Here is a 17,494-nt window from a genome sequence, read left to right on the forward strand (position 1 = left end):
TACAGATTAAAATGGTTGAGAAAAACCACTAGAGGGACATTCTAAGTTGTCACTTTGGTTATTCACATGTCATAAATGAAGTACATGTATATAAGGGACCATTTTCAAATATAGAGGTAAATAAGGCCATTGTGTTTGATCCAGTACAAAAGTCAGATTTTATCAAAAGAAAAAGATATGAGGTTCTTATTTTATATCCTCTTTTTTAATATTAGTAATTTGGGTTCCTAATTTGTATGAAGCTATAGACTTGGTATTTTGACATCACAAACATCTGATTTTAAGTAGTGTTGCATTTAACATACCACGTAACTCACTAAAATCTATATTTAGGTTGTTCTTTTAATATTTACTTTTAAATTAAGAAATTAACTCGTATATAAAATTAATGTTTGAATTATAATCTACAATTTGAATCCAAGCCTATTGACATATATCATAAAATAGTATTTTAATAAATTTTGAATGCAACTAAACAGATGCAATGACATGGCCTTTGACTCATGACCCATTGCAAAAGGGTTAAAACAAATGTCTAACTTTAACTTGGTTTTATTTTTTAATTTCTTTCATTAGTTATGTATGAATTCTGGTTTTTGTAAATAAGAGAGAACCTAGGTCTTCATTTTCAGTCATAAATTCAATCTGTTTGACTTGGTCACATTTCAGGTCTTTGAGCTTTCAGTTTTGAAAGATCAGTATTTGATAATGTAAGAGTTTCTTAGTTGGAAATTTTAGGACTGATTATTATGAGCTTGACCATGTATGGATCCTATTATTGGACTTTCCTATTTTGAATGTGATCAGAGATCTGATTTTATTTTGTTTGGAATGAACTTAAACTTGAGCCAGTGATTTTATTTCCTTCTCCTTTACATTTGGGACAGTATTATTATTTTTTTCCATTTTTCCCTCTTTAATTTTCTTCTTCAAGCACATTTTTGTTTTTACCTTTGTAATGTTTTTTAAATTTACCAATTAGTAAGTTTTCCTTGCTTGCTTCCACAATCAACAGATACTTGTACAGTTTCTATGTTGTTATTGGGTTTTTCCTGTGTGCATTAAATATCACACCTGGAAGTCACTTGGAGTTTAATTTATTGAAACTTCTAGTAAACCAGCATTTGCTATTGAACTTTGTATCAGGTAACAAAACTAAAAATTGATTGGAAAATCTGGAACTTACTATAGTGTATTTACAAACCATTTCTCTTTAAAAAAACAAAACCAAAAAAAAACCTCTGATTCTTCCCTATGCTGTTACAAATACTTTTTAACCATAATTACTCGAGCATAGATTATCACTTGATGACATCATGAATTTGAGATTACACCATTATTTAATAATAATAAGAGATGTGTAAAGACAGTGAATTTCAGTTGTATTTTTATTGAATGAGTTCAATAAACACAATGCAGAGATGCCAACTATTTCAAATGACTGAGCGTAATGATTGTAGACAGAGCCCTTTATCATTTGCGGCTACTAGGCCTGACCAATGTCTCTAAGCTGTTTATTATTATATTATTATTATAACTGTTATTATTTATTACTCCTATAGGTTGCTCATTTATGATTGTGTTTTGTGTATTTAATAAATAAATTTAAAAAATTTTTTTGAAATTGTCTTTTATTTAGTTCAGAGTAATAAACATACTGATAAAACAACATTGAACATGCACAAACAGTAAGAAGAAAAAGCCTTTGTGTAAGGACTGGTTTATGTCATGTTTATGACACTTATAATAATTTTGCAGCTGTTGCAGCCTTTGCTTTCATGAGAATGTCTCTGGATGGTTGGGAGTTATAACAACATTGTCCATTTGACTGCATACACATCTTGTGTGCTATAATACTGCTCAAAACTGAGGTGCTCAAGTTTGGTCTGAACTTGCTTTTGTTTTTAGTCACCAAACTAAATATCCTTTCACTGTCAGCATTAGAATGGAAGATTGTAAGAATTCCAAGCATAACTCTACACAGAATGTCATACTTCTGGTTGCCATTTCCATCCTTAACTGTAGACAGCTGAACCCAAAACTTGTCAACATTCAACTGAAGGACAGTTTTTGAGAAAGTATTAATTTCATAGTTCAAATAATGCCCTTCCATCTTGTCAATAGTGTCGTGCTCATGTGTATTGACAAGAACAGGATACCTGTCTGTGAAGAAACGTAGAGAAGAGAAATCTTTGCTGACTTTCAGTTTTGGATCAGCAACCTCTGCGTGGATCAGAAGTTCATCATTTAGAGGGAAATGTTTCATCATGTAATTTGTAGCTGCAATATAGTATTTCTTGACACTGGTGTAGAAGATGATCAAGTCCAGGTCCTTTTCATATTTAACAATGTATTCCTTTGCAGCATTTCCAATAGAAACTGCCCCATCAGAATTGTGTAAGGATTCATTGTTGTAGTCAAGTTCAGTGATGTTGCCTTCAAAATATTCTGGCTTGATGTATCTGACAAGTATATTTTTAACTTGTGTAATCAGAGTTCTATGCATAATGTGTATGCAAGGTTCTTCTCTTTGCAATATCAAATTGGCTTGCTCAGATAGAGGAATTACAGACTGAAGAAAAAGACAAAATAACAAGTTCATTTTGTTGTCCAAGAAAACTGTTAACTTATCTAACTTTCTCTGCACATAACATTTCTTGGTTACTTCCTTGCTAGCTTTCATTTTCTTCTTTTTTTTCATTGATTGTCTCTTCTTTAGTTCAAGGTCAGACTGCCTAAACATATATTGAGTTATATCAAATGTTTCTTTGTCTGCTTTTGGAGACTGTTGTCTTGTGTCCCTATGTAACTGTGAGGATGTTTTGACTGTGTCCCTATGTGTCTGAGAGGATGTCTTGACTGTGTCCCTGTGTGACTGAGAGGATATTCTGACTGTTAAAGTCTTGCTGCCTGACTGAGCTGCACGTTTAGATCCTTTTGAATCTAGTTTTTCCTTTTCACAGTGAAAATACTTCTTCAATGGCTTCCACATGTCCAATATTCTGTTGAGGCACACCCCAAGTGATAGCCATCTTGTGTTAACAAGTTGTAGAATTTTTCTTGTTTCTTTGTTATACAATCCTTGAAACTCTTTGAAATGTTGTTTTCTGCTAGCACTTTTGTCCAGAAAATAGTAGATATCTATCCATATATCAGAAACTGGGCATGGCAGTTTTCTGGAAGCTTTCTGGGCAGCAATATTCATGAGGTGACAGACACAGCCCATAAAGTAAATGCTAGGTTGTCGTCTTGAGATGTGTCCCATCACACCTTTACCTATACCAGACATAACTGAGGCATTGTCTGAAGAAAAACTGAGACTTTTCCCATGGAATTTTCTTCTTTGCCAGTTCATGGTCCAAAAGCTTGAAAATATTCTTTCCATTCCACCATTGTCAAGAGAGAACAAACAATTTTTCCAAGCAAAGGGTCAAGACAACCTACAACCACTGGATATAGTTTTGAGTCATCCATATCTGTGGATCCATCTGTGCCTAAACTGTAAACACTGTTAGTAAGTATGCTTGAAACCATTTTGTCATCTTCACAACCCAACATTTGTACAATGGCTGTAATTTTGGTTCTAGCACAGCCATATTTTTTTGCTATATCAGAGTCTGGGAACATTTTTCTGAATAAATGTCCTGCATGATCTTGCTACAGCTAGGGGTAAATTATGAGCAATGATGAATTGCGTGAACATCACTTCTGCATTTATGGTTTCATATTCTGAATTCTTACTCATAAATGTCGTTATCTGCATCGTTTTTGTCTTTGCCTCAGCCTTTTGTTGGTGAGATGCTGATTTTGTCTGTCTATAACAATCGTTTATCCCACCATGCACCACAGAAAAATTGATGTGACAAACTGTACAAAATGCATGACTGTCACTGACTTTTGATGCAATGACTGGATATTTTGCACTATACTCTTTCCTAAATTTTTGATTTGCAGTTTTAGTCCTTTTAGATTTGGCAAAAACAAGACAATCTGGAGAACGAGGCCTCTTTTTTCCATCTAGTGAACAATCGCATTGGTGTTTCTATGCCGCTTTGAAAACAAGAAATACCCTTCTACATGAGCCCTGATTGGCTGACAAGCACTGATGACGTAACTGTTGATTCTGCCACGTACCCAGTATGGAGAAGCACTGCACTCAAACTATTGGTAGACCCCGGAGATACAAATATTTTTTATTATTTGAAGCACAAACATGATTATCACAAGTAGCCATTTGGACTATGTCTTTTATTTATTATCAAAATTTATTTGTATCTCACTAGAATTTTTTTTTCACCCATTTCAAGCTTTGGGGGAACAATTTATCACTTTCTTGTACAAGCTTATATAATATATAATAATTTGGGAATTGCAACAAATTGTAATATTTGTTTGTATGAGCGTATAGTCATAATGTATACACCAAAACCGTAATGATTACGCTCAAATTGTAATGGTTGGCATCTCTGACAATGTAAAACACTGTCAGATGTTTTAATTAACTGAAACCTTTTGCTTCACATGATGAACTGTGTATGATTAGTAACTGATCAAGATTTTCACATTGCACTAATATTTTGCATATGAGAACTGAACTTTATGCTTCTCACTGTGTTTTGAAGATTTTTTTATTTAATGATAAAAGGGCCTACTCAGTCTTAGAGAATCTGCATCTATGTCAGGATAGTGTTTGACAACATTAAAAATTTTTTGCAATGAGTATTCTTTTAGCTTTCACACTTTTTTGATCCTATTTTGATCAAAGTTCTTTGTTGGCCAGTCAGTGCAGTGTAAGTAATGAGGTAAATCCTTTATAATAGTGTATTTTAGTAGTCTCAGCATGAAAATATTCTTCTTATCCTAGTATATTGATTTGGCAGTCTCCTCTGCCTTTGGAGTTCCAGTTGCCTCATTTCCAAGTGCTACACATACTTTTTACTTCACACCTTTTTTAACGTGCTCTACTACCTCCATCATCCCATTATGGTGTACTATACTATTTGCTTTGAACAACTCTTTTATGGTTCAAGATTGTTCACAACTTTGTTAGTGATTAGATGGCCTGGCACAATGGATGAACTATCAGATGTGTCGCACACTGTAAGCTAAGTACAGTTTTGATTTGTTTCCTTATATATACGTATATATCCATTGAGTGGGGCAAAGAGTTTTATCATACTTGAAATTTTAGCTGAGGGTTCTTCTACATATCTGGTTCTGTTGTTCCTTAAACTGAACTGTTGCTTTTAATTATTGGTTTAAAAGTAGCAACTTCGTACTGAAACATCCATTACTACATTAGTTATGTCATCTCTCGTCGTTGTCTTACTTGCATCATATAGACCTACAAATACTTCTCTTGGGTCAAAAGAATCATCAATGAAATGCTTAATTTTGTATCTCATTATGGTTAATATGGGTATTAACATTTTTACTGATAAAGCAGAAAACAACATTTTGACCTAAGAAGGTTGAAATGTTGTTCTCTGCTGTATTAGTAAAAGTGTTAATATCTATACCAGCCATCCTGAGATACATTTTTACTTCAAGTGGGTTTCTCTTCATTATGAAATGCTTAATTCTTCATTTTCTGCCATATTTGAGCTCTGTACCAAATTAAATGTGTATAGGTGCATATATTATTGGATATTAATCATAAAATTTCATTTTTTAGATCAAGACTGTACTAATCATATTTTTAGGATAACCATTTACTAGGTGAATGCATTGTTAGGTGCAATTACTTCACTGTTTCCATCTTCAGATGAGTGCCCTCTAATTCTGACACAAATTGACAGTGCAAAGTCTAAAAGTTAGAGGGGATGATTCCCTTCAAAAAATAGTTGAGGGAGAGCATCCCTCTTACCCTGTGGATTTTACATCCATGCTTCACATTTTAGTGGCTTTGGTAGAAAATATGACCATGTAAGAGTAAGTGCAAGTTAGATATCATGTTGAGGTGGTATGCAGTAATATGCAATGATTTTAGTGTAGGAACTGTCAACAGAGAAAGAAACATGCTTGTAATTAATAAGCATGCAGTGTTCTCATGTAGAATGAGATTTGCTTAATATTATAGACTGCAAATTAAAGACATAACTGAGGGAGAACTTTCTATGTAGAGTAATGTAAATGCAAATCTTGGTATGAACAAGAGATGTAACTTGACATTATAATAGAGGTATGTTTTTAAAATTGCATTTTTGTACTCAGATAATAATTTCTTTTTAAGTTATTTGTGATATGTGGGGATTTTTACACTACAGAAAAATTATCTTTTTAAAAGATTTAGCTGTGCCATTTTTATAGTTTATATATACATTACGTAAATATTCCCTCTCACCATGTATGGGATTCCTTGCAAAGTTCTTAAGAAATTCATCACACAGAAGTGTTTATTTAAATAATGTGTTTAATTCTCCCAGAGCAACAATGTTAATGAGAAATAAAAAAATATTAAATCAAGGATGTATTAAGTACACTGTAAAAGCAGCAATTTAATATAATTTGTTTATAGCAAATGAATAGTAAACTATATTTTAATAAGCCAGAAGCTAACACATGTACAAGTAGATATGTTTTACAACTTCCTTACACTAATGGCTGATATATAATCAGTGGTATTTAAAACTGATGCATTTTGTTGAAATGAATATCTCAGAAATTCACATTTAATAAATGTTGTAGGCAGGCATGTATTAACTAGTATGTTGCAAATGTAGATATGTTACAGTTAGATATTAAGTGATTGCTGTAGCCAGAAATATGTTAACTGGTACATTCTAAAAGTAGAAATATCTGACAGATTTACAGTTGTATACTAAATGACTGCTATAGCCAAGCATATGTCATGAACTGGTACATTATCTAATTTTTTTTACTTATATAATCTATTGAAATTTTGTTTTGTAAACTGTGTAATCTATCATTGGATAAGGATAATGGATTGGCATGTATTAATCCACAGTTATGGAGTGAAATATTAATTTCCTGTGTAAATTAGTATCTTTATGTGCCCTTGAAGCTTATAAAGGGTCAAACCCATTGCATATAAAGCTCCTGCTGGCTTGTATGTGTCAACTCTATTTATGGTAGCAAAAAGCTACTAAAACATGTATAGTCACTTTTGATGTTGGCCATAGGTCAAATATTATCAAGTTTTATTATGTATTTTTAAAGATTGTTATTAATTCTTATTTTATTACTATTAACAAATTTTTGTTACTCAGAAAGGTAAGACTAGAGTTTGTGCTATATTTGAAGTGCGAAGAGTAGTTTTGGCCCATCTTGAAATGATAGGAGTAGAGTTGGAGTCTGATTTCCTTACACTGTAAAGTATTTCAGGATATTCTAGAACTGAAGAACACAGTTATTGTTCTGGCCTTTGTATACTTTGACTTTTCATTAGGTGTGTGTAAAATTAAAAGAATGAGATAGGATATGGCCCATTTTGCAGTGTAATTGATTCTTAGGGTTATATTAAAGAGGGAAGGAGAAATTTGGCATTACTTATTTATACTGTGACTTCTAGTCATGGTTTTTTTCAAAGTAGTAAAAGTAGAGGCTTGTTGTTATTTGTTTATAGTATAAAACCTGTTAATCTTGACATAACAAAATGGTAGAATTAGAGGTTTTGATATTACTTGTTTTTATGAGAAATTACTACTGTAGTCAAATATATATTGAAAAGGTATAGTGAAGAAAATATTTGGTATATATTACTTACACTATAATGACATAAAAATAGAGGTTTGCTATAAATTTTGTTTCTAGTGCAGGTGCAAATTCCATTGAAATAAAGGGTATGAAGTAAAAGCTAACAATATTTTATTTGTGTACACCTTAATGAACAATTTTAATAAGAAATAAACTTTCTGAAAGAAACCTTTACTCACTGTAGTCTGTGTTTCTAAACACATTTACACACATGATAATGCAAGTCCTCTGTTGACATTGGTTGTATATAAACCTCACTAAAATGTTATCTACAACCAGCAAATGTTCAAATATTTTATCTTTATGTATTTAGTTGATTTTTGTAAAGTTTAGGTATCTTTTGACAAATTTAACACCTTTATAAAAAAAAAACAACAACTACATATCTGAAAGAAAGGCGAGTGATTTTCCTTTCTGTTTAACAACACACATCTTGGTAGTATGAATGAATCATTGGCATCAGTGACTCCAATAATTGGAGAAAGTGTACATTAATATCAAGAAGTTGGTTGAGTTTGGTAGCTCTGGTGGGTTAAGTAAATATAGTCTTAGAAAATTGTCATGCTGACTTCACCATGATTGTGTTGCTCCATGGTTGTTAAGTATGTTTGTTTTGTTGAGAAAATGATCAGTTGACATTTGTGCAGTGACTTAATCTAGACTGCGTATGAACTTTGATCACTAAATAATGTGATCAGATTGATGGTAAATGGTGGCTGAAGAAAATGTACTACTGAATATTGCAGAAAAATGATGCAGACATGACTGGAAAAATTTAACTGGTGAAATTTTCTGTATGCATTATTAGTTGTTTTTTTCCATAATCTTCTTTAAATAAATATCCTAAAATGGGGCAAAACTTTTACATTTTCACAGAGATAAAAGTGTTTAGTGCAGCAGAATAAAATTATTGAGATAAATTATTATTAAAAACTGGGTTTCGATACTCATGGTGAGTAGAACACACACACACACACACAAAAAAAAAAAACCAACAAAGAAATGCTAAATGACTATTTGTTAATACACCACAATTGTACTTGAATTTCTGTATAATCATTGAAATAAAACTGGCCTGTGTTAGGGATATCAAAATATTACTTCCAATGTTTTTCAGAAATTTAATCCTTGATTTTGATCTGTAAATATTTTCTAAAAGCAAAGCTAACAGGAGAAAAAGTTTAATTTTTAACTTAGCTTGTATTTGTAGAAAAAATAGAACTGAGTCTTACCTTTATAGCTGTATGCAGTTAAAAGTTGAGTTTAATCTTTGAAACATGTATTTTGGAAAATAATTATTAATGAAACACCTCATAGGATTATTCTTGGTTTTACTTTTGTTTTATCCTGTCTTGGAGCTTTACATAAACTTGTCACATAGATACATAACTGTCCACATGTGGTGAAAGTTAAATGAAATGAGCCACTGTGTATTTTATTTTTAAATTCATGTGGAATAAAATGAAATCTGAATGTAGAGAGTTCAGTTGTAAAGATGTTCCATATAATTATGGTAATAATATTTTAAACTACATTTAAAAATCCATTTAATAGCTAGCATTTTTCCAGTTGTTAAAAACAAATCTAGATTTTTGATGGTGTTTTCATAACACCTCTTTTTTTAATTTGATGGCTTTTGTTTAAGGTGTTAAAAAATGAAAATTTGAATTATGTTTCAAAACTTAGTACTTTCAAGTTGTGTATTACTTTTATTATCAAATTAAAATCTACAAATTATTCATTTTGAAAATAATCAGAGATGCAGTTTTTTTCCAGTTTAAAGTGTACTAACCTTACTGTTAAACATTTGGAGTGCTGCTTATATTTTGTTGATGTATTATTACTGTTATTGAAACTTCAATCATTCAACTGTTGTTCTGTGGTCAGAAAAACAACAACAAAAGAAATTTAAATTGTATTTTTGAATTTTGCACTAATCTACATGAAGGCTATCTGCACCAGCCATTCCTGATTTTGAAGTGACAGATTACATGAATGGCAATTAGTCAACACATTCTGCACCAACTAGTGGACTATTTTTTAACAATGAATAGTTGGATTCACCGTCACATTAGAATGTTCTCACAACAGAACAAGAAGCATATTTGTGGACAGGGTTCAACCCTGCAAGTCAAGTAGCCTAGCTTGAAAAGATAAAAAAAATTATTTGAACAACTTGTTAATCATTGTATCTTCTTGCACAAGTTTTATCACAATGGTTTTAATACGTCATTGTCATTATATATATTTTCATGAAATATAACTGTTTCTTAGATGTGTGTCATTTAAACATATCCTAAGCAATATAAGGACAGCTGTACTGGTGTATAGCATTTTTTTGTTTATCCATTACTGTGTGCTGTATTTCTTTATTTCATATATAGTATGGTATTTTTCATCAGAAAAAGTTTTTGTACCTGAGATAAAAATGAAAGAAATTATTTAAATATTCCAATGGATTATATGGATCCTCTAAAAGTATATTTTTATATCTGTTTATAGTAATAACTAATCAAATACATAGCAGCAAATATAGCAGGTATTTTTGATCTTATAAACTTAGCTTTTGTTAATGTAAACTTCAACAGACCTTCTTCTAGTCTACAAGGTAATGTAAAAGTTGTGAACTACTATATATATATATATATATATTATAACCACAAATTTTTAAGCCATAAACAAAACACATTAAAATTAAACAAAATATACTGCATATTTTTTTAAAAAGAGCCTAGAGTACAAGCTACAATGTGGGAGTATAAAAGGTATCCTAGGTTTTGGAGGTTACTGTGGAATTGGGACCCACATTGCAGTAGGGATATACTGTCTATTAGTCTTAACCTCTAATTCCCTGATCTCACATAAGAAGATTGGAAATTTAGAAATTAAAAGAATGATATGTGGGTGCTCAAGTCCACAACTCTATCACCCTTCACTGTCTGCAGACAGTTGTGGGAAGGTGGCTGCTCTTCCCAGTTAAAATAAAAATAAGAAAAAAACCATGAAAAGATGAAAAAAAAGGTAATACCATATTTATTAAGACCCTGCCCTTATATCTATTTGAAATGTGCACCACTGACATTATAATGGAATCTATCTCTTTCAGTTCTGTTGCACTTGTGGTGACACTGTGCTTAAAATCTAAGTTACTGGGCATGTGACAAATGTCTAGTGTTTGATGAGGCTTATAGGCCCAGACTGAAAAAAGTCTACCAAAGTATGCCACATGCTGATGAAATCATATTGATCTGTTAGGATCCAGGTGGTACACCAATGTGCTGAAACATTTCTTGAAAATATCTTGGTAGCCTTCTGAAGTTCAGTGTCTAATCTTTTAAGTATTTCTAAACACTTAATATTTTAAAGTTATTTATTACTTGTGTAACATATTAGGCCATACCTGATCCTGTTCTTGTAACTTAGTGTGATACAATTATGACATTGTATTACACAATTTGCATAAAATATTTGTTCCTCTGTATGAAATACCAATGTGAAGTGTTCATCAAAGTTCTTCCTGCATCACAAATCACTTGCCAAACTCTACACTGTACTGTGGTCATCTACTGAAATATTGTGGGGCTTCAAAGTTATGATGTTTTATAATCTAGAGAACACTTTTGTTTGTTTTTGCTTCTTGTAGTTTTACAAGTTGCTAATAGAAGGTAATTATGATCAAAACATCATTTCCTCAAAATCTTCCACTGCTTTTGTAACTGGCCATAGAACCAGTTTCACAAACTTTGGTGAGTGAACAGTTAACTTGTGAGACAAGGAGTTTCCTGCACTGGATGCCTTAAATGAAATTGGGGTGGGGGTTACAAAACTGTTTGCATTAATATTACAAGAATGTATTCAAGTGCTACTGATGTGTGAGGATTTCAGATTAAGTAAGTAATCCCAACACAATTAGCATCACCTTGTGATGCCATTTATGAGGAATACTTCTGGATCTGGAATTAAATTTTCATGAGCAATTGCTGTTAAATAAATTTGCAATGTACTTAAAGTTTAAACTGAATTTTAATTAATATTGTTCTTGTACTCTTCATATTCAATGGATTGTATTATATTCATAATGCTTACTGTGACATAGAATTACATGTGGGAAGTGATATAACTAATGAAGTTAGAGAAAATTAATGCTTTTCAGTAAAAACAGTGAAATGGAAGAAAATCTTTATTGCTACATTAAAGAGATATATTAGAAAAGCAAGTTCCCCTTTTGTATTACTGAGCTAGCACCTTTTAAAATATATTTATCTAATGAAATGAAGATTATGAACTCTAAGAATGAAGTTTTTTTTTAAAAAAATTTTGTTGCTGTAATTGGCAACATTATTAATCTATTTTTGTTACCAGGAATGTACTCTTAGAACATGACTGGCATTTCTTATCTTATGCTGCTTGCACTGAAAAAACAGGTAAGATATTCTTGGGAGGAGAAAGTGCATACAGTACATAAGATTTTTTTGACAAACACAGGAAACATTCATTAAATAGTATATATATTAGAGGGCATTTTAACTGGCAGAGATTTCTCAAGCCCCAAAACAGTCATTGCAATATTAAGTTTTTCACTCCTGGAGGTTAAAGTGCACGTTTGGGATGTTATGTTCAAATTTTTTATTAAATAACATTTTTACTACTTACACAAATGAGATTGGCATCAAAACATAGTTTATAAGTTAAATTTAAGAGGAAATGTAATGAAAAAATATGTTAAGTATTGGTTTTTGTGTTGTATAAAGTGTCCAGTTGTCTTATTGCTTGGTTTTTATTTTATTACGACACATAACATGTACAAGTATCTAACATATTAGAAACTCGATTTTAAGATATAAGCAAGCTGGGTTGAATGGGCCTAGGCAGTGTCCATATATTTAAAAAATGCTTAGAAAATTACAAATATCTTTAGTGAAGTAGTTTTGGGATGGAACAAAAACAGTTAAGAAACTTGTAATTAAAAAGTAATAAACTTTGCAACTTAAGTAACTGTAATAATACACTAAAAAATATATGGCTGACTGACATGATATTCTACTAAATAATTCTAAAATGTTGTGTTCCAAATAATTTAATCCCAACCTCAGTTTTCTTTTTTCTTAAGGATTAAAAAAATCAAGATTTATAGAATTTAGTAGAATATACATTACCATGCTCAAAAATGTTTTTAATAATGTTGATCTCTTGCACGTTTTACATATGGAACCATTAACACATCAAATCTCTACCAATTCTGAGCTAACATATTTATCTATAGAGTGAAATGAAATCAGTTTTTAATCAATTAGTCCATAAGTGTAGCAACTTATAAGTAACAACTGTTAGGTAGAAACTATATTCTTTCATACAGTTATTATGAAGATAAAACGTTTCTGGTGAATAGTCAAGAATACTTCTATCCACAAACAATGGAAATGTTATCACAGATACTGGTGGAAGTTCTGCATATATCAACTCTTGTTTGTTAGTGGAACCACAGGCATTGTTATTGTCAAAACCTAAAAAAAAAAAAAAATCTGAGGTCAGTGCTAAATGAAATTACTTTGAGAGAGGATAATTAATATCTGATAAATGCTTATAAATACTGCTAATAAGAATAATTACCTTGGAAAATTACAATAAGAAACAGACAAAAGAGGATTAAAATGTCTATGATCATTTTCAGAAATGTTGGATCTGTGTGTACACCTGTCCATTAGGTTGTTGGTTCAATCTCGATCAAACTTTGTGGGACGATAGTTTGGAATAAGAGGCATGTTAATAGCAGTTCACAACTGGTTTCATCCCATGATTGTTGTTATTGAGCATTCATTATCTTTATTCACATAAAACATCACATCCTTAGACCAACAAAATTTTTTTAAAATTTCTATAACACAACATATGCATAACGTTTTTATATATATATCACTTGAACAATACACTAGCACTTTCTATGGGAAAATGCAATGAGACAATACCATAATACATGAAAGGTCTTACTCCAACAACCAAAATAAGGCTGATATGAAAAGCCATTTCTTAAAGTATATCCACTTGCACTTTGATTGGTGGCCTTTCATTTTTGGTGGCCAGTTATCAATTAATTAATAACTTGACACAGTGTGGGAGGACATTAAGAGCTGGATGTTGAAAGCAGGTAACATAAAACATACCTTACTGCCACTACTTTGACTGTTACCTATTCTTACAAAGTTACTTTGACCATTGCACAGTCCAATGCTTTAGTGATTTCTAATATAAAAATTACGATGAGGAAATAATAAATATTGTAATAATGTTATAAATAAATTGTATGAATGGTAAAATTTTGTTACTTATCATAGCAGTCACTTCTTTATTTCATAACCCAGACAAAAACAGGTACCTTGTTCTTGATAACAAGAAACCAACTTGAAATAAAAATGCATCTCAGAATGGCTGGTGTGGGTATTAACACTTTTATTGATAAGGAAGGAACAACGTTTCGACCTTGGGAGGTCATCTACAAGAGAGAGTTTGAATGCCACTGTTGAGGGACACACATCTTAGGGATGACAGTATAAACAGGTAGGAGGCATTGCAGGTGGATGTTAGGTTATTAATTAGTATAGGTATAAAGATGTTCCTTTATATTACTTTAATTTTGGTTTTAGTTGGTGTATAAGTAGAGCTTCTTTGATTTTGTGTTTGTTTCCAAACAGGTATCTCAATTTGTATTTCTAAGGCCATAGCAAAAAAGAAAGAAAGAAGAAATTTAATATAGATTATGTAAGAAATAAGCAATGTAATGAGTCAAAGCTGAATGACATTAAAAAATAATTCCTGTACTCAAAACTAAAAATATATCCAGCCAGTGCTTTGAGGTATAATTTTAAAAATGGACAAAAATATTCTGCAAAGTGTTTCAAAAGATATGTAATCTTGACAACAGTGAGAATCTGTGGTTAATGGTGAGTAATAGCACTAACAATAATTTGTCTACTTTACCTATCTCTTAAAAGTTTCAAATTCTTTGCTTGAACTTAAATATTTATAATTTGAGTAATAACTATTAAGAAACATAAAAGCAACTGTATTTACTTAAGTTTCAGCATTTGTAGCAACAGCTAAAAATTCAATAAATAAAAGGTGTGTAGTTATTTCTGCAAAGTAAAAAAGATGAATGCTTATCAATTTTACTGAAGAAAAATCTGTATGTATTTAACAGCAGATAAAGTTCAACCTAAGGAAGTAAAAAAACAATATCTGCTTCAGTATTTCTTTTCCTAAAACCCACCTTGCTTTGCTTATCAAATTGTGCTCCACTTTCCTCTTGCTGTATGTTGTAAGGAATAAATACATCTAGATAGTAAATATCAGGCTGAACTTTGAGTAAAATTCTGTCTTCTCCCAAATCCAGTTCTATGTCCTTGGTGTTTCTCTGTTAGGTAAAAATCATAGTCAGAATGTTTTTTCTTTTATTAAAATGAATAAGAACTATACTGATTGATACATTATCATTTATGTCACCACACAAACCTCCCTAGTATCATTAAAATCATTCTAGCTTATTTTCAATGTTATCTTTACTGTTGTGAGGCTGTTTGCCTTCTAATGACATCATAAAAACTGCAAAATAAGTGGTATACAAATTTTAATTACATTAGTTTTTTCAAATGTTTACAACTGGCAATGTTAAATATGAAAACAAATTCTTAAAGTACTAATTAAGTATGATAACAAAGTACAACATAAATAACCATTGGTGAATGTTAAATCTATACACAATTTATTTAATATCATGGAAGTAGTGGGACTCTTATCTAAGGGCAACATTGTATATGAGAGTTCTGGAATGTAGATTTGTTGACTACTTTTAATGTTCTAAATGTGCTGTCATTATATGAAGTATATAATATACATAATTTTAAGCTGGTGAGAAGACAAAATTTTAAACTTTATGTCTATATAGTTTATTGGTAGGCAAGCCATAAACACGAGAACAAAGTGATAATATACAGTATAAACTTCAGATGACTAGACATTGCAAAATCTAAAGATCATACATTTTTTGTCTGAATTATCATGTATCAAATTAACTATATGAATATTTTAATAAAACCTCTACAGTATTTACTGGCATAAAATTTTTGAAATAGATTAGAAAGATATATTTTAATTAAATTTTGAATGTAACATTTATTTCAAATATCAAATATTTTAACTAAAATATACCTATAGTAATATATTAGTTCAAAACATAGCAGAATAAAGATCTGATACAACTGCATAAAAGTTTAGCTGAACTTACAAATTTCAAGTCTTTTATTAATTAAAATTTGTAGACTCAAGTTTAAAATAAACAACCATTATCAAACCCTTTTGTTCAAACACTGAATTTTACCACTTCAGGAAGTTGAATTCTGGCTACTAGGAACTCTGGATGTCCTTCTACTGGCTCTTTGAGAATTTTAAACTCAGGAACTGGAACATTTTTTCTTTTGCCACTATCAGATATTTCACATCTAATTCCAGTATCTATCTTTTCCTCCTTTATTAAGGATGAAGGTTTATTTGGTTCATTGCTATATGAATAAAATAATGGAAAACCAAGCTAAAATCATACTAACAAAAACTGTTATTAACAGTAATGCAAGCTAAAGTATTTACTTATATAATTTTTTCTGTTTTAAACAATTAGTATGATGGTGGTATTCATACAGAGAATTTGTCAACAAACAGGTTACAAACATAGGGTTTACCAAATAAGAAAACAAATAATATCATTGCAGTGGAACATCTAACAAAATAATGTACATTTCTTTCATGGTTAGCTATTTGTGATGCTGCCAAAAACAAGGATGACAATTTAATCTACTTATTTTACTCAGACGAGAGGTTGATCTGTAATATTTTATATTTGTTAAACTCAACCATAAAGCTTTTTCCCCTCTGGATATTGTTCAACATCAAAAGTGTAATCTGTGTATGTAACACCCTTCTCTCCATATAGCTATCCAATGATTATACTGCTATGCCCAGTTAGGGAATTCCTAAGCCCAAAAATCATGAATCAGGATAGAAATTTTCTTCCATATGAAGCCCTACATTTTAAATACTATGCAGTTCAAGGATGGAAGTACAGGTTCAACTATAACCTTAATACAAAACACAGCTACCTGTACTAAAATTTAGAGAATAAAAATGAAAGCTAGGTTGAATTTATGATACAAAACTATTGGAATGCAAATATTTAACTAATATATTATCAGTAATTGAATACTGCATGAAATTGTCACACAAAATGCAACACAAGTTTTGTTGGTCAAAGAATATATATTAATGATAAAGAAGTAACTAATATTTGGTGATAAGCAAAAAATACAGAAAAAAAATTATACACACAATATTTCAACATTTTCACTAAAAGAACTTTATTTTTTAAAAATGATGAGATGCATATTTTCAGTTTATACACAACACAAACAAGTGGAAACTTTATCTACATATCTTTTTTTTCCCCCTTTTAATTTAGCCTAAAATCTGACATTACACATGACACTTCATCTCATTTTGCTCATTCTATTAACCAGATTATTTAACTGTATGTAATTTTTTCCTTGTTCTGTTTTGTTTGCATTTTTATAATGCTCAGAGCAATCGGTCCATTAGTCTACCTTTTCTCAATCTCTTTCACTGTAATCTGATTCATCTATCCATTTATTTATTCATTTGCTTGTAAATACAAAAATGTCCATCAAATGTTCAAAACCTATTTATCTTTATACATTTCCAATGTTATAATGTTTAT

The 17,494-nt window shown here is 30.8% G+C and overlaps 1 protein-coding gene across 1 annotated transcript in view; it reads right to left on the reverse strand.

Annotated features, from left to right (window-relative positions):
• Window positions 1–11,878: 11,878 nt before the first annotated feature.
• The window catches only part of LOC143240197 (PIH1 domain-containing protein 1-like), a 33,320-nt gene continuing 27,704 nt past the window's right edge, over window positions 11,879–17,494 (reverse strand). Inside the window, exons 6-8 of the mRNA XM_076482267.1 lie at window positions 16,088–16,268; window positions 14,981–15,124; window positions 11,879–13,220 (exon numbers count right to left, since the gene is read on the reverse strand). Of these exons, the coding sequence (XP_076338382.1) occupies window positions 13,173–13,220; window positions 14,981–15,124; window positions 16,088–16,268 (373 nt within the window). The 3' untranslated portion in view covers window positions 11,879–13,172. The remainder of the gene's footprint in view (window positions 13,221–14,980; window positions 15,125–16,087; window positions 16,269–17,494) is intronic.

This window comes from Tachypleus tridentatus, chromosome 13 (assembly GCF_004210375.1).
Source record: "Tachypleus tridentatus isolate NWPU-2018 chromosome 13, ASM421037v1, whole genome shotgun sequence".
NCBI classification, from domain to species: Eukaryota; Metazoa; Arthropoda; class Merostomata; order Xiphosura; family Limulidae; genus Tachypleus; species Tachypleus tridentatus.